The 18,420-nt window shown below is 36.7% G+C and overlaps 2 protein-coding genes across 2 annotated transcripts; both read right to left on the bottom strand.

The window, feature by feature from the left end:
* Positions 1-8,645: 8,645 nt before the first annotated feature.
* LOC141594636 (uncharacterized) lies at positions 8,646-9,527 on the bottom strand. The gene has a single exon (XM_074414641.1). The coding sequence runs from the start codon at positions 9,525-9,527 to the stop codon at positions 8,646-8,648; it is 882 nt and encodes a 293-aa protein (XP_074270742.1).
* A 2,642-nt stretch (positions 9,528-12,169) lies between these two features.
* On the bottom strand, positions 12,170-17,738 carry LOC141596346 (putative protein phosphatase 2C 11). Its single transcript, XM_074416474.1, has 8 exons — positions 17,306-17,738; positions 15,507-15,649; positions 15,319-15,417; positions 15,044-15,202; positions 14,618-14,704; positions 13,639-13,730; positions 12,858-12,929; positions 12,170-12,631 (listed from the first exon to the last, which is right to left on the bottom strand). Exons 1-8 carry the CDS (start codon positions 17,545-17,547, stop codon positions 12,488-12,490), a joined length of 1,038 nt encoding a protein of 345 aa, XP_074272575.1. The 5' UTR covers positions 17,548-17,738; the 3' UTR covers positions 12,170-12,487.
* Positions 17,739-18,420: the final 682 nt, after the last annotated feature.

Raw genomic sequence — 18,420 nt, 5'->3', positions numbered from 1 at the left:
ATTCCGCCGGCCTATAGGCTATACATAAATTTGAATAGATACATGACTCGAGTAATTCTTCACGTTATTTTTTTAAATCCGTCCACATATCTAATACTCTCTCTGTTTCAGTTAATTATTATCATTTGTCTTTTACACGTTTGTCGATGCTTATTTCATTTTGAAAATTATAAAATTTTGATATTTTTAATAATGTACTCGACAAATCAAACAAAATCTAACTCATGACTATGTTTTATGTTATGTATTGGAAATTATTTAAAAGATTTTGCTCTTTTATACTCAAATCTACCTAGTATAAAAGCCGAATTCTTTAAAGGACTATCATTGGCTCCTGCTTTTTAGGGATGAAAAAAGCCATTTTTTTATGTAGGGACCGCCGCTATCTTAGTAGAATTAATTGCACTTCTATTCTTTTGTTACTCTTATTATTCAATTACCAATTAAAAATTTACACAAAATTATACATTATACAATTACTGACATGATATTTTATAAATTTTCGTAAACATAACCTATTACAAGAAGATCTGAAATTTTTCGTAAAAAAAAAATAAGAGATTTTTTTTTCAAATCGAAAGAATATAAACTTTAAAATAAATACAAACAAATATAACATAACCAATATAGTACAAGTAGATTTGAAAATTTTCGCAAAATAATATAAAAATAAGACTTTTTTTTCAAATCGAAAAAATATAAATTTTAAAATAAATGAAACGGAATATAACAAGAACCAAATACGGAGTATAAGCTTTGTATCATACTTACATGAAATTTTTCCGATTATTCTCTTTAATCGACCTCATTATTAAAGTCAAATACTTTAAATTTGCATGAGATCGGGTAGATGAATAAAGAGATCAAGTAGATGAATCATAAAAAGATAGCTGATAAAGAGAGAGAGAAACGAAGGGTTTGAATTTTGATGTATGTGCGGCAAAGTACACAAATTGATGGGATGGGTGAGAGTAAGAGAAATATCTAGAGTTTATTTCAACTATTCTTTTTTCTTTTCTTTTTTTTTTTAAGTAAATTTTCTATAACTTATTGGATGTATGAGGCCATGATGGTTGTATTTTATTGATTAATAGCCGTTATTAGAATAGCTACTAGGCTTCATGCTCCTTCCGTCTCATTTATCTATTTATTTTTTATTAAAATATTTCTCATATTATGAAAAAAGGTAAATAAATAAATAAGATTGAAATAGTACTAATTTGTGTTAAATAAATATGGAAAATAATAATTGTAGACTTACTTTTGTATTGTATGTTAACAAATACACAATCAATACTAAAAGAAATTAAAAGTTGTAATAAAGTTTTAAATACCTCTAACTATTGTATTAACTAACAGATTTCGTATGTTATAATCCAAAAATTGACCTCTGCATTTTTTGCACGGGATTAAAACTAGTATATAATTATATACTAGTATCTAAAAAATCAAATGATAACAATTGACCAGTGCGGCAGGCAGTGCCTATGATTTATATTTTTTATTTTTTGTAATTTTATTGTTGTGATGGTATGAAAGTGGGCCCTAGTGTTTATTGAACAAGATGGACAAATACAAGGAGGACATGCAAAAATTAATAATTGGAGGCCTTTCGCTAATGAAGAAGGTGGAAGTATGTCACAAATATGGATTGCAGCATCAAGTAGTGAAACACATCGTGAAACTATTGAGGTTGGCTGGATGGTAAGTAATTTACCCGACCCGACTCGACTTAGACGACCTTTAGTCTTGGACTATTGTCTCGTGTTTCATCTTATATCCTACTTTATTATCCAACTAGTTGGAAAGCCCGTGTGATGCACGGGGCTCCTATTAGAATTATCTGTAAAAATATATATTCTTAAGTTAACAAAAAAAGTCTAACTATGTTGAATCATTGATGAAAAAAATTCATGGTTGGTATAGTTGATTGAAGAATTATTAGTGCTTTTACCGTAAAAATTTGACATTTAATAGTACTTATAACATCAAGTGATTTATTTATAATATGTACTTTTCTTTTTCATTGTTGCAAACACAAATTGGTTTTTAATTCAATAAAAAACGCTTTCTTAGTAAATATGGTGCAGCTCACCAAAATGAATCCTTAATAACGAAGACAGACCTTTATGAGTCTTGTAAATTATTTTAACCTACAACAACTACGTAAAACTGAATGTTGTTACGTAAAACAACAATTATCATAATTATATATAGTGTGTTCAAAGAAAATGTTAAATCTCTTAAACATAATTTTACCTTGATTATATATATTTACAATTTAGAGTATTTGCTGCTTATAAACTTCTCGCAACATCAAATCCAAACTGATTAGTCTCTAAATAACAATCATAAATATATGTGATTCTATTGCATAGAATGCATGGGGCAACATCATTTATTAGTTTTATGACATCATTTAAAATCGTTGAGTTACAAAGTTAGTATTTTATGGCAACGCTGAAACGTTGATTTAAGTTACCATGGTCTGGTAATAGAAAACTATTAAATTTAATAAAAAGTCAAACCATGCTCAAAATGAGAGCAACAAAAATTCGGGAGTTGATTTAGATGAGGAGAGATTAATCATCAGTTCCCCTCACAAAAACGCAACAAAAATGTTGGCATTTGGTATTGACTATATCATCAGTTGTATAACATTCACAGATATAATTGGATTGAAGAGTTATTATTCTTATAATCTCACGCGTCATTGATTTTTAATAGAAATAGTCTTTGACTATTTACAATTAAGATTACTTGTCCTTAAAAGTTTCATGCAAAATATATAATACGATACATAATTTGATAAATTTGTGAAAATTTCTTTGTAAATAATGTCTTTCGTTTGGCCTTGATACATTTGGTCTCTATCACGATGAGAACCTTAATCCCCTTGGATGACTTTGCTCTTGACGCTTCTACGTAAAGGTGGTCATTACTAAAAACTGGTTTCAGCACATAAATTCCAACATGATTAAGTGATTGTCCCTGGCTCTTGTTTATTGTCTAGCGAAGCATAACCTCAATGTATATTGTCTCCGCTTAAGAACGAAAGGAATCTTTGTATCTGAGGAAGTCATTCCTATGCTCGGTTCAGTACCTTTTGCCAACTTTGGAACCCGTAATTATCTTCCTTTCTATTTCGAATTTTCCAAGGCGATTGATAATAAGACAATGTCTCTTTAGATAGTCCTCTTACGGAGTTGATGTTCCTAACCAACATAACCGACATACCACACTTGGTAGAACATACCATTATGAGTTATGTTAAAAAATTCATCATCTATACTCCCTTCACTTCTTAATAAACATCTTTCTCATTACTTCTCAAGGGTCAAACGTCGTTTATAACTTTGACCATTAATATGTCAAAAATCATGGTCAAACTAATGTATTGACGACTCTGCAAAAACAATACATAGGATCATTGGGAAGAGGATGATGGACATTTAGTGTAAAATTCCTAAAAGATAATGAATTTTGCTCCCAAAGTCTAACGGGACTAAAATACTCTACAAAGTCTCGAATAATAGGGGAAAAAACGACTCCTAAAAGCAAGGATGTCATACGGGCGAGGGGACAGGACGAATGTAGGCTTTCTCATACCCATATTATTAGTTAGAAAAATTACATGCCCTTAGTTGTCACAAGTAAAAAATTTCAAAGCCATAGATGAACTTGTGTAGATCTTAAAATAGTTCGTTCCATATAAATGTTATATTCTCGCTTATTCTATAGTTTTCAAATATTTCTGATATTTTATTTACCCATGTCCCATGGTTGACATGATTTAAAATTCGGTTTGAGTCCGAAACTTTCTTTATATTATTCGCGCATCCAAGACAAAAGAGATATAATTGGACAATTGTGATAGATTTTCCTTTTGATCAAGTTTGTTTTTTTTTTTATTGTAGAGTTAACAATTTTCTTATATGGAACGCTATTTATTTTGAACCAATTGCTTATTTATTCTATTTCTCATGATTATGATATATACGTACTTTGTGTTACAATGTCTCATTGCTAATATTTATTCTGAACACATAGCTATTTATTTTATTATTCAAGTTTATAAAATTAAAAATGGAACATGAGATTAACTCCTAACAATAGGTTCAAAAGTAAGTAAACATGAGTCAAAAAAAATATCAAAAAGAAATTAATTTGATATTATAAAGGTCAAGAGATCATGAAATTAAAAATCTCATATTTAGGCTCTGTTTCGAAAAAAATAAAACTTTCATTTTTTTGTTGTAAGTATTTAGTGAATAAATTATTTACCAAAATAAGCGAAGCATATGAGAAATAAGCTACCTGTTTTTTTTTTAATACTTCAATTTATAATATCAAATATGAAGTACTTACAATGTCCTTTTATGCCATATTATAAAAAAAAAAAGCTTTCTTTCGGTTAGTTTAAAAAGCAATTGTTATTTAATCGGTTAACTGATCGGTTCCGAATTTTCAGTTATCTTTTAAGCTCGTTTTTTAGGTTTCAGTTAATTTTTATAATGAAATATAAGATATAGTATATGAATAATGTGTATGACATTAATATACCATATAATTAGTTACATAGTGTATTTTGAGTATGTAGCACTTACTATTTCGTAATGGTTAAATTACTTGGATATATGCTGGGGGTTTATATGAAATTTTGTAGTAGATGAAATTAGGTGATACTACTAATGCGTGAGTCTACAATCGATCATCAATTCATCATATGAATAACACTGTGAATTGTTCCATGGTTACACAAAAGCTTTGAGTTGTTTAAACCCCCAAATTCTATTTCAGGTTTTCTCGGTTTCATTCCTCCATCTAATGGTCTCCACATTCTTATAGAAAGTAAATTAGTTAAAAAAAAATAGTAACATATTTAGATTAGTGAAATGTTTTATGTATTGATACCTTGAATGTACACGGAGGCATTTATGTTTATGATTTCTATACACACACTCCAATGATTATTTAGTGATTACATTTTGATGAAATTGTAATTTATACTTCGTGTAATTACGTAAGATTACACTACATCATCTTAACATAACACTTTAATAAATAAATTCATCTTTTATCCGTCAGCTTCTTGAATTTTGATGTGAGAATACAAACTAAAAATGTATGAGACCATAAGTTGGGGAAAATAAATACGATAACTTGAACTATTATGAATTTCTATTATCTATTTGATAATTTTAATCTACTTATATTAGGATAATTTTATTAAAATATATTTGATCTACTTATATTAAGATAATTTTATTAAAATATATTTGATCTACTTATATTAGGATAATTTTATTAAAATTTGTTTTAAATACTAAGAAATATACTTTTATTAGGATAATTTTATTTATTATTTATTTAACTTTTTTCGAAATCTACTTTTGTTAGAATTTCTAAAAAAGTTGGACTCTCTAATATCGCTCGAAAAGTTTCTGCTTTATATATGTTTTGGGTAAAATTTACCGGTTAGTTGTTTTGATTAGTGAGTCAAAGTGACCGTCTATAACTACGAGCGAATTAAAGAATCACGGCGCAAAATAAAGTAAAAGACAATGAAAGAAAGATCGACGCAAAGAGTTTTTGGTGACGCGGAAAACCCGGTGTGGGAACAACCGCGGGGGGAGTCGGAATCCCACCAAGTATGCACTATAATTCTTTAGGAGATATTTTAATGGAAGTACAAGATAAAGGCTAGGAAATAAGGCTCTTTAGGAATGCTTCCTGCTGGATCCTCTGTCGGAGTTTAAGCTGGAGCCTCTGCCGGAGTTTCTGCTGGAACTGCTGCTGGAGCCTGAGTGTAATTTCTGGATTCAAGAGTGTTGTTGTTGTGTAGATATGGATCAATGATGCCGATGGTGGTATAATATGATGAGATGTTACTTGTATGTTTCTATTATTTTATCCCTCTCCCTCCATGAAAAGTTGGTCCCTCTTATCTTTGCTTTCCACCTCCTTTTATAGGTGTGTTGCCCTTCTCTTACTCAGTCACCTACTTTCCTATTTTTACTCTAACAGTCCCCCTTGACTCTCCTCCTTTTTCGATAGCCGTTATAGACTTTTCTCCCCCACTTAATGCACTCAATGCCCCATTAGATGCTCATCTTAATTATTTCAAATATAGATGTTGTAGGGTTTAATGGTTGTAACCTCCACCACATTCTCCTCCTGATTTGTAGCAGTCGTTACTTATGAATAGGATATTGTTAGTTGACTTGTTGACCTTTATGCTATGTCACCGACCCATGTCACATCGTCATAGCCAATCCTTGTTCGACACGTGGCGCATACAAATTGTGTAAAATTTGGTACTAACAATTGCCCCCAATTTTCCTTCTCGGTTTCCAATGAGGAGGGAAATTAGTCTTCTAGGATTTGACGCCGTTGTTATTCCTGCTAGAACAAGCGCACACTGCTTATACCTCGGACATAGTTCTGAACCTCTTCTCTGCACCTAGACTTGTACTTCCAGATTTTTACTCCAGGCTCCTGGTAGTCTAATCTGCTTGCTCTTGCTGGAACATAGTATATGGCTCCCCGTGACGATTCTCGGTCTCTTTTTTTTTTTTTTTTTTTTTTGCTCATGTGAAGTAAGGCCGTGGAGGTATCCAGGCGGAGCCCTGCTGGTAGATGCTCATTGGAGTGAGGTTGACAGATAGGCAAAGTTGCCTCCTCCGGATCTTCTTTCGGGCTCTCTACGGTTCTCCTACTGAAATAGCGGCAAATAGATGTTTTCCGGATATCGACACATGGATTTCAAATTTGGTGGATGCTTTGATGGACGCTGGTCCTGCTCATGAAAGCTCATGGATGTTGGCCGAGCTAGTAGATCTTTGAAGGATCTTGATGGAAGTGATGGACCACAGGTCCCGCTCATGAAAGCTTATGGATGTTGGGTCGAGCTAGTAGATCTTTGATGGATTCGGGTCCCGATGGAGATTCTTTGGGTCCAGCGGATGGAACCGTGGATGCGAGTCCAGTGGGACCAGCCTCCTCCTAACTTTACCGTTCTGCCTCTGAGTGTCAGGGGTAATTCTGGTGGTGAGAACCTCGAGCAGAACTTGCTCCTGCAATTAGTATGCAGCTGGTACCTGAAAAATGTCAGTGATGCAACGACGATTTACTAATGTATTATTTACTCTATATGGTGGCTAGACACCGTTGTGACCTTTATATCTTTGTGAATGCAATGTCTATCAATGTGTCGTGATAACGATCACGTTTGAGCGTGTGTTATAAAGTCGCGAGTGTTCTACCGTTTGTTTTGTATTCTGCCGTTTCTGGCGTACTTTTGTTTTATCGTGCGTGCACCCTTTTTCGTTGTTTTATTGCCGGCCTTCGTTGATTGGAGGCTCTAGGATTCAATTGCCTACTCTGTTCAGAGGGGCCCCGCTTGCGTGGGTGCTGAGTACTACAGGAGCCTCGTTCGTCCGATCTATGGGTACTCAGCCATAGGCCCACGCTTCACTGTATAGACATACAAACTCCATCAGATTAGTTTTTGCAAGCTCCTTTCTCCAAAACACATGATTTCAGAAATGCTTTAAAAGTAGGTCTTGAGAATGTACTATAGATAAGCTAGGGTTTAAGATTCATAATGCTTAAAACATGCTAAAAATTATTTATAGTTCAAAAGTTTGAGCATGCCAATGGAAGTTAAAAGTCAAAAGATTTGAGAAGGAACCTAAAAAGATTTTTTTTTTTTTTTTTTTTTTTTTAAAGTTTAATCAGAAATCAGGGCTCTTAGAAAGATAGGAACACTTAGCAAAACCCGAGACACAGCGAGTTGTATCTCGGTAGATGTGTACCAACATATGTCGTCTTTAAAAATTGAGAGGTGATGACGATAAAGCTGAAACTGGAATCTGGTGGAGTTGTATCGATAGACTATATACCAAAATATGCGGTCTCATCGGCGAATTGTTGGAGAGGCTCTTGCCCCTGCGCATGTCTTGCACGCCATTTTTTGTGGAGGGCATGCAAAACACTGCTCTGATCACCTTTCTCTTCTTTGAGCAATTACTAGTTATGTTCCAAGCGGGTTGCGAGAATGCCCCTGGTTCCTGCAGCTCTTTGTTTTGCAAGTTTTTTCTTCCGATTATTTCATTTTATCTCTGAGAATTTGGTGTTTCAAAGATTCGGTTGCTGCATATCTCCGGATCCTCGGTCGTTCGGACTCATTGATGGTTCAACGACATGCACTGCCCCCAGACCATGGATCTCTACCCTGCCAAGGATCACAATGTAAGATAACGAACAACCAACCACTGAATACCTCACCTCCTTGTTGATCCTCCAGAAATTGTTCTCTCTGAATGTTATTCGGAAGCGAGTCGTCGATGGATCTTCCGGTAGCATGGTTATCTATTGGATCCGTAGAAATACTTGGTCCTGGCTTGGATGTTGCCCCCCTGAGTAATGAGAGCGTACGCCCCGCATTCCGGTCCGCAATCGGGGATCTGTCTGGTTTTGGACGGTTTCAGGTGCTTGACTTTCAGGGACTACTCAAGCTTGGACGATCAAGTCCCCTCCTGGTACCCTGGTCCCTGCAGGTACCAGAGACTTACTGACATAGTATAATGTATGTTGAACTTCTTCCTGCTGTCGTACCACTACTTCACTGACTTCCACCTCAGTTACTGGTAGATATAGGAACAGTGCTTCTCCCGAGTCAGGTTTGCCACAAGAGCCTCTCTAGATGTATGGTCAGCACCATAGGTAGCCCTCCTGGGCCCTGAGTCTTCCTCCAGCCGCATAACAGCGATTGCCTTTGTTTGTACTTCCTCGAAGGTAGTGCATGGGTATTTGGTCAGATCTTTATATAAGTCCGAGTCCTGGTGGAGCCCTTGGCGGAAAGCTTGTATGGCGGTGGCTATGTCGCACCGGGGGATTGCCACCTTCTCCCTGTTGAACCTGTTTAGAAAATCTCTGGTAGCCTCTTCAGGTCCCTGCACTATTCGGTATAGGTCGCTGGTTTGTTTTTCTGGTCTGCGGCTGCTGGCAAACTGCTGGTGAAAGGCATTGACTAGGTCGGCAAAGCAGGTTATGCTCCTGTTGGGCAGGCTGACGAACCATTGCAAGGCAGCTCCGGATAGGGTGGATCCAAACCCTTTACACATACAGGCCTCTTTCAAGGAGCCTGTCGCAGTGGTCACCATCATCTTTTGCTTGTAGTGGTTGATATGGTCAAGAGGGTCCGTGGTTCCGTCGTAAAGCGTCATGGCTGGCGGCACGCATCCTTTCGGGACACCTACAAGGGCTATGTCATCCACGAAAGGGGAATCCGCGTAGCTATCTCGTGTTACCTTTTCCAGGGGCCTTGCTACACCAGGAATCCTGTACATCAGGTCCCTCAACTCCTGGTATTGCTGTTCCAGCAAGCTACCTGTTCCTGCAAGAGGGTTAGAGACAGGCAGATAAGAGCCACTAGATGTACCTCCCAGCCAGGGCTCCTCCGGGAATTGACCGCCCTGGTGACTTGCCAGGGTGTTGCATGGACGATGGTCCCCGGTTGCCATTCCGTGCCTGCCGAGAAGAGGCTCCTCCCATCCAGTTCCTCCCAGAGAAATATCCGTTTGGATTCATTATACTGCTCTTTGGTCCGGATTCCATCCCCCACTTTGGATGGGGTTCTGCAAAAGATTGCAAGTTAGTTCCTGGTGACTACTAGACAAAACACTACCTGGGGTTGGGCTGCAGTGAGCGGTCGATCAAAAGACAGAATCCCAATCCGGGGCTCGATGGCTCCTCCGGGTGGTACTCCTTCAAGATCCATCGGTGATCGGCTACGATGGAATCTGTGCTGGGGCCCGCGTTGGCGGCAAATCGGGACCTCGGAGGGTGGAGCGTGACTGCTGAAGAGGTCCTAATTCTTGTTGCGATCCGGTTCTGAGATCCCGATTGTCCTTCCTCAAGCTTTCAATGGCCCTGCGGTATCCATTCCTTCTAGCACCACTTGCATTGGATCGGTGGCGAGGCTCCCGATTTCTTGGGAATTCCTCCTAATCGCCTCCTGGATCTCGGGTCCTAGTAAGGACTTCACTCTGTTGGGGGCCGCTCTCCTGCTAGATTCCAGTCACACACCGGGTGCTGCGATGCTTTAGGTACCTGCGGTGGCATGAAAGGTGGTAGCATGGCTTTGGGAGACACGCTTGATGGGGACCATCCGGTGGTTGTTGTGACGCAGTTGATGGCGGTCCCGTGGATCTTTGGAAGAGGCCTTCCACCGAGAAGGTTGAGGGTGCTCCCTGGGTGCTGGACGGATTCGAACTGGCTCCAGACATAGAGATGAATAAAATTGCGCTTGCGAAATTAGGTTATAGAGAATGATCACTATGCCCCACGGTGGGCGCCAAATTGTTTTGGGTAAAATTTACCGGTTAGTTGTTTTGATTAGTGAGTCAAAGTGACCGTCTATAACTACGAGCGAATTAAAGAATCACGGCGCAAAATAAAGTAAAAGACAATGAAAGAAAGATCGACGCAAAGAGTTTTTGGTGACGCGGAAAACCCGGTGTGGGAACAACCGCGGGGGGAGTCGGAATCCCACCAAGTATGCACTATAATTCTTTAGGAGATATTTTAATGGAAGTACAAGATAAAGGCTAGGAAATAAGGCTCTTTAGGAATGCTTCCTGCTGGATCCTCTGTCGGAGTTTAAGCTGGAGCCTCTGCCGGAGTTTCTGCTGGAACTGCTGCTGGAGCCTGAGTGTAATTTCTGGATTCAAGAGTGTTGTTGTTGTGTAGATATGGATCAATGATGCCGATGGTGGTATAATATGATGAGATGTTACTTGTATGTTTCTATTATTTTATCCCTCTCCCTCCATGAAAAGTTGGTCCCTCTTATGCTGCTTTCCACCTCCTTTTATAGGTGTGTTGCCCTTCTCTTACTCAGTCACCTACTTTCCTATTTTTACTCTAACAGTCCCCCTTGACTCTCCTCCTTTTTCGATAGCCGTTATAGACTTTTCTCCCCCACTTAATGCACTCAATGCCCCATTAGATGCTCATCTTAATTATTTCAAATATAGATGTTGTAGGGTTTAATGGTTGTAACCTCCACCACATTCTCCTCCTGATTTGTAGCAGTCGTTACTTATGAATAGGATATTGTTAGTTGACTTGTTGACCTTTATGCTATGTCACCGACCCATGTCACATCGTCATAGCCAATCCTTGTTCGACACGTGGCGCATACAAATTGTGTAAAATTTGGTACTAACAATATATATGTATTGATTTTTTTGTTTGAAACAATTTTAGGTGGCTCCATCAACTGGTTCTAGTGATCCAAAATTGTTTATTTATTGGACAGTAAGACTTCTTAATTTTCAATTTTTTTTTTAAATATTTATCAAAAACGGATTCTCCAAATGTTTTAATATGCTTATATTACTCCGATTTAATTTAACAAAGTACCGTATTTTTCTTCCAGAATGATAACTACAATAAAACGGGTTGCTATAATTTAGACTGTCCTGGGTTCCTACAAACTAACCTTAGGTTTGCAATCGGTGCGAAATTGGCCAAAATTTCTACTTATGGTGGAGAAATATTTGAAACCGAATATAATATCCAAAAGGTAAAATTCTTAATGATTTGTGTTAGTTTCTTTGAAAAATTGTAATTTACGAATTTTTTGGTTTTCTAAGTTGTAATTCTACGTTTTAAAATTCTGCGTTAAAATTCAGAGATACAACCCATGAATAATATATACTTATGTAGGATCCGAACTCAAACGTTTGGTGGTTAACAATTAATGGACAACCACAAGGATATTGGCCAGCAGAACTCTTCACAAAAATGTCGCAAAATGCTGATGTTATCGGATGGGGCGGTGAAGTAGTCGACAGGGTCGTCTACAAGAATCCGACACATATGGGAAACGGTCGTGATATTTCAGCAAATGGAAGTCATGTGCACGAAATGAAGTACTATGCTGATGATGAAGACGCTCCTGTAGTTTCTCCAGACGCGGATGCTCTTAAAATTCTCGAAACATATGGAACTTGTTATGGTGTAGGCGAAGTAGGTGGTGGTGGTGAGTCTGATGACAGATATGATCAATATGCCTCCTATGGTGGCCCTGGATGTCCCCAATAGATTGCTTGGATGTATCACGTAATCGTACAATAAATCCAACGACAAGTTTTAGTTATTTTATCGATTTGAGTATTTCTATTCCATATTCAAGTGTCTCCGTCAAAAATTAGACGTATCACAAGCAGCAGCATTTAAATCCTAAACTGGGGAGCTGATTCTAATTAATACAGTTATTTGTGAAGCGTCGATAACTTACAAAGTTATGAAACAATACGGTATTTGATGTATAAATAAAGAATAAATGGCTGCATCTAAACGAGGTTCTTGACTTGAGGTTTGCCGTCTCTAAAATCTGGCAACATTATCGATCAAGAAATGCAAGGAAGATCATCATGTACACGAAAGAAAGTTGAAGATTCTAATTCTGGGTAGCTCAATCGCAGTTTTGTTGCTCCTTCTCGAACCTAACAACAAGACAAGTAATATTGTCGGCGCTCCCTCGTGCAAAAGCTTCTGCAGTAAGTTTTCTTGATGCTTGTTCAGCGTCTTTTATGTCTTGCACAATAGAGACAGCATCCTGCAGGACCAATTTGGGTTTACATTAGTACAAGCATAATTATAGCAAGGGATCGGAGCGGGAGTAGCTTAGATAGTCTAAAATTATTGAATTATCAGTACAACTACAAAAGGGGCTGTTTCAGGTAAAACCCATATATGCATAGAAAACTCGGTATCATACTACCGAACTGAGCGGAGAGCTGGGATTTTTTTATTGTTGAACTGTAGAATTGAGACAAGCATACCTTGTTCGAGATAACATTCCATAGTCCATCACTTGCAATGATGATAAAATCTACCCCAGCAATCTCTTGCTCCTGAGAAATATATAGAGTAATAAATAGCAAATAAGGGTCAGCTACTCGGGTATACACAAGAGTATGTCAATCCAAAAAATTACGCCCATTACAACAACAACAACAACAACAACAACAACAACAACAACAACAACAACAACAATAACAACATCAGAGCCTTAATCCCAAAATGATTTGGGGTCGGCTGACATGAATCATCCTTTAGAACTGTCCATGGGTGAGCACACACCTCAAAATGCGAAAAAAAGGAGCGAAACATAATACAAACTACAAAGTCAAGGTAAACTTATAGGTTTTAAAATCGAATTCCGGATTCATTTATAAAAACTTAAAATTTAAATCGAGAATAAAGATTAAAAAATTAGTAAGTAGTCAGCGAGTTCCCATGTATATCTCACTAGACTACTAGAGAGCCCACCAACAAAATAAGGCTTGCAGATTGCAACCTCCTGCTAATTCGAAGTGAAGCTTAATACTCCCTCCGTCCCGGTCATTTGTTATCCTTTGGTTTTGGCACAAAGACCAAGGAAAGAGGAGAGGGTCAATTACTAAATGACATGTGGATCAAATTGAGTGTGAATGACCAAATTGTTCATCAAATGCATTCCTAGAATAGAAAGGACAACAATTGACTGAGACACCCCAAAATGGAATAGGACAACAAATGACCAGGACGGAGGGAGTATAATGCTCGGCTAGAATAAATTACCTGAATTTCTGGTTCAGCTGTCACATACTCTTTGAGTAATTTGTCTCCAAATGCTCGAGAAACTGCAAGTACTCCTCCAACTCTCCACGTCCCTAGGAATGAATCGGATAGTTAAAATGTAAGTGTCATAGCTATCGAATCCTCTATCAAGTATTTGTATGACACGCTTTTAGTTAATAGTACTCCTTCAATGTAAGGGATAACTCTATTAAGTATGTTGTGTAAAAGTAGTACGCATTTGTATCTGGCATACTACTAATCAGGTAACCATGATTACAAACAGGGCTCAAACAGCCATTACATTCGTTTATAGAGAGGCAACTATTTCATAAAGATCAACATACACAGCCGAATAATCAAAGTGATTGAGTAAGAACACCTAAACCACGAAACATAAGATAACTGAAAAGGGAATCACGTGATAAAACTAAATGATTCTCTACAGCAAATTTTCGATTTTTTTTTCAAGAAACCCTTCTGTGAGACTGAAAGTATCTAATTAAATTAATTGTATTCGTAAGAACCCCAAAACCACAAAAAATACGAGAACAACAAAAGGAACATATGTGTTTGCTTGTCAATAAACAGATGCAAGTCTGTCTAGGACTTAAGCTTCTCCCTTGGTGTCCCTTAATTAATATTATATATCTTATAAAAATAAAACAAAAAATGAATGTTTCCACACCGGGGGCAGAAGTTCAGTGTACTTCAAGAGAAAAAAGCTCTTCGGAAATCTATGTACATGTGCTTCTTAGGAATCTATCCACATACATAGAGTTGAGTAAAAACCGTGCTTTGTGAAATTTCAGCTTTAATGCTTATCATCTTAAAAGGTATATACTCCGTCAATAACAAGTTAACAAACCAAGTCCACCAACCTCAATCGAAGGTTTTAAAATTTTGTATCCTATCCTTGAAACTTTTAAGTTTAAATATTGCCATGCTGGTACAAGAATGAAAACTTGAAAACAAAGCTTACCAGCCCAAATAACAAAGCCTCCAGCATTTTCAATTCTTTGACGTTCATCCGATCTATCAGGCTTATGGTCCACTGACAAAGGAACAGCTGCAGTAAAACACAATGAAAATCAGTAAACTTGTTCTCTACCAATCCCTATTAAATTCAATGCGAAGTGTCACGAATTAAATATCTAAAAGAAAAATTGATGATTATTTCTCACGTGTTATTCCTAACTAACATTCCTCTATAATTTCTGCTAGACCTGAAATTCTCCATCCCACCCCCTAATACAAAGAAGAAACATTTAAACATACACACATTCAAGAAAAACTCAAGTGGTAGTATATGTGTCGTTCAATTTGTTTAAATAATATGCAACAAAAGAAATACCGAGAATGTGATAGTGAGCATATAAATATATATCTTGGTCACTAATCAACTTACCAGATCCATCTCTGCTGGCAACTACTCTGGAATCACCTACGTTGGCAACAAGCAAGCGTCCACCAACCAATAAGGCAGTTGATGCAGTTGACCCTGCTCCTCTTAGCTGGTCTTTCTCCTCACTGAGATAATTTACATCTGTCTGTTTAAATGCTTCCACTGATACGAAGTGTAACCAAAAAGGAAAAAGTATGCATTAAAATAAAGCATTAAAGGTAAATAGATTGCACACCTTTGTAGAGAAAGATATTAAAGTACATATTAGATATTCATACCTATAGCCGTTTTTGTGTCTCTTATAAAGTCGGGATGGCTGCACAAATTATCAAATAGATTGTTCTTAAGATATTCAGCAGTTCTGGAACCCCCATGACCTGTTGTAGAGCAACACATAGAAAGAGAAAGGTGCATTAACAATATGACATTTTACGCTATAATATGTGAGAAAGCAATGCCTACATACCATCAAAAACACCAAAAAATGCAACCATCTGACCATCAATCTCTGATATTTTGGTCTCAAAATAATCTTCCATTGAAGCTCTTTTCCCTTTGAAAGTAGAATATCCGTAACTGAACCTCATTTGCTGTTTTCCAGTGAGAAAGCTATTTACACACCACAAAAAAAAAAAAAAAAAAAAAAAAAGGGAAAAAGAGAGAATCAATTAGCTGTCCAGTAAACACAACACGACGAGGAAACAATTAGAAACGAAAGCTCAACGCTCTCTTGACAATTAGAATTGATTGTGGAGGTTACCCAATCAGAATGAACACATCATTCCGAGCTCTCAATAACACTTATAAACAACAATTATACACAGCCTATTGGCAATATTTTGACATGCTGACATAAGCATAAAAAATGACTACTACAATACAGCTACGAAGCTGTGTGTACAAATCACAGTAAAATGAGGCCTATGTTATTTCAATACTGCACTTTAGTCATATGTTGTGTATCTGATACTCGAGGGCACGGACAAGACAAAACACTTAACAGGAACTTTTTCACAAAACTACCCTTCTTAGGTACTCCGATGGAGCCCAAGACAGCATAGCAGAAATAAAAGTCAAAATCATTTGCAGAACTACTGGAGTTGGAAGTTAAACCATATCAATAGTTCTACAACACGTAACCTAAAGGTCGAAGCTCCAGTCCCGACAGATCTGTTTAATCAATAATGAACACATTCTAATACTATAAATCCACAAATCCTTCTCAACAAAAAAAAACAATTAGTAGTTTAAGTTGACCAGTCCAAGTCAGTACCATTTTCCAAGGAGTTTTAGACAATCAAACGCACCCACTATTCAAGCTCACTGTAAGCAAGCCCTATAAGAACTATCTTGTGCAGACTTCACTCAACCCCCAGAGAATCACAAATCTATTAAAGCATGTTCTATCATTGGCGCTTCTTAAAATCTATAAAGCAGACATTCTATACCTATAAGAGCGTATCACATATCGGATGTGACGTATTCATCACCAATGAGGCAGCCTTGTTGAAGCTACTTCAGCATTCACGTCCTCAAATTTCTACAGAATACTCTCCCATCCATCAAACCATAGAACACAGAGTTCTATCAACAAGCATTACCAATTGGCACTTGTAGTTAGTACGAATACACATCACATTCGATATCTTTCCCAGGTCTCCGTCCTAAGCCCCTAAACCTTTCTTCAATAGATGAATTGGTTAATGGAATAATGGTTATGCACTTGTGCCCTCTTCCTTGTATCCTCATTCATACTCTACAGTGCAATCAGCAATGCACAACAGCAAACCAAACTGCATTTGCTAACTAAATCTTCTCGCTTTTTCGCAATCACAGTAAATGCTTCCAAATAAACTTACATGAACTACCAATTCACATGACAATTTGCAAACTAATCACACTAGCATTTAACAGTCTATACTGTATACACTAAACATATCATGGTACCCTAAATAGAAACAGTGGCGGAACCAGGATTTATAGTTTGGCAGCGGAGACTTAAACTAAAAGATTCCAATTTTTTTGGGCGACCACCCGTGCTAGCCCCCCCTAGTTCCGCCACTGACCCTAAACATCAAAAACCTATAAAATACTAATTTTTTTACATAATTACATGATCCAAAACCAACCCATTTCCCAAAAAACTAAATAGAACAAAACCCATGAACGAAAACTTGATCAGTAAAACACATCCACCAAAAAAACCTTGCTTTAACAAATGATAAAAATGACGAAAATACCCTTGAACAAAAAAATAAAATATACCTTATACCACCTCCACTGAAGGGCAAATCGGGATCACGACTAGTCATTGAAGAAGTTGCAGGACTATTTAGTGATGAAGATGAAGATGATGATGATGATGGGTTAGACGACGTCGTACTGGTGGGTAATGAGACAGTTGAAGAAGAAGAGGAAGTACAGAAAGAATCAGAAGAATTGGGGAAGTTGCTGCTGCTGCTGCTGCTGCTGTTGTTGTTGATCATGTTTTGGTTTGATTGATTCATTTTTATTTTTATTTTAAATTTTTCAAGGTCAATATTTTTGAATTTTCTGTGTTTTGTCTTTTTTTTTTCTTTTTTATTACAGTAAAAAATAATTTGTTTGCTTGATTGATTGTTCTTTGGGAGTCATTAAGGGACAGATCTAGAGATTTGGGAAGGTTAATCCGAGTGGAAATTAAGTTGAATAATATCGTAATTGTATTTGAAGGGTCGAAAGGTATATATATTGACATAATTCTCGGTTTTTTTGATAAATTAACGGTATGCTATTATTACTAATAAAGTAACAAGGCCGAAATGCATGCTAATTATTCGAGGTTTAGATTTGGAGTTAACCTAATTTAATATTTAGGTGATCCAATGGAAAAATGAAAAGTAATTTAAAACCACGTTTTAAATTAGGATAAAGAGGAGCCATACATTTCTTACAAATGTACCTAGTATAAATATTTCTAACACAATACTTATTTAATGTTTTTTTTTTGTGTGTATTTTATTTATATAATTTACTTTCTGATAAATGGTCAAATTTTGAAGAAGTGGTAGCTTAATGCCTATGTCTCAACTGCAAAAATGTTGATAGTTTTTCGATTAATATAAATTATCAAAAAACATTTAATTTGATTTGTCGAGGAGAGCGCCACGGATATTCTTGTTAATTATTTTTTCGATTGGGCAAGCTCCTGCTCTTTTTGGCCGAAAATGAAGCTAAATTGAAATACCAAGAGTTGAAAGTTAACCCTCCCTAAAAAAAAAAAAGAGTTGAAAGTTAATACTTAATACAACTAAGACTAGACTATGTTTATCCATAGACTCTACGAGTCTTAACAACAGTAAAATATTACTCCCTCCGTACCATATAAATGGTAACGTGGT

This window comes from Silene latifolia, chromosome 8, assembly GCF_048544455.1.
Source record: "Silene latifolia isolate original U9 population chromosome 8, ASM4854445v1, whole genome shotgun sequence".
In the NCBI taxonomy this organism is placed as follows: domain Eukaryota; kingdom Viridiplantae; phylum Streptophyta; class Magnoliopsida; order Caryophyllales; family Caryophyllaceae; genus Silene; species Silene latifolia.
Note: the sequence above shows the minus strand (reverse complement) of the source record. Positions and strands in the feature narration are given on the sequence as shown.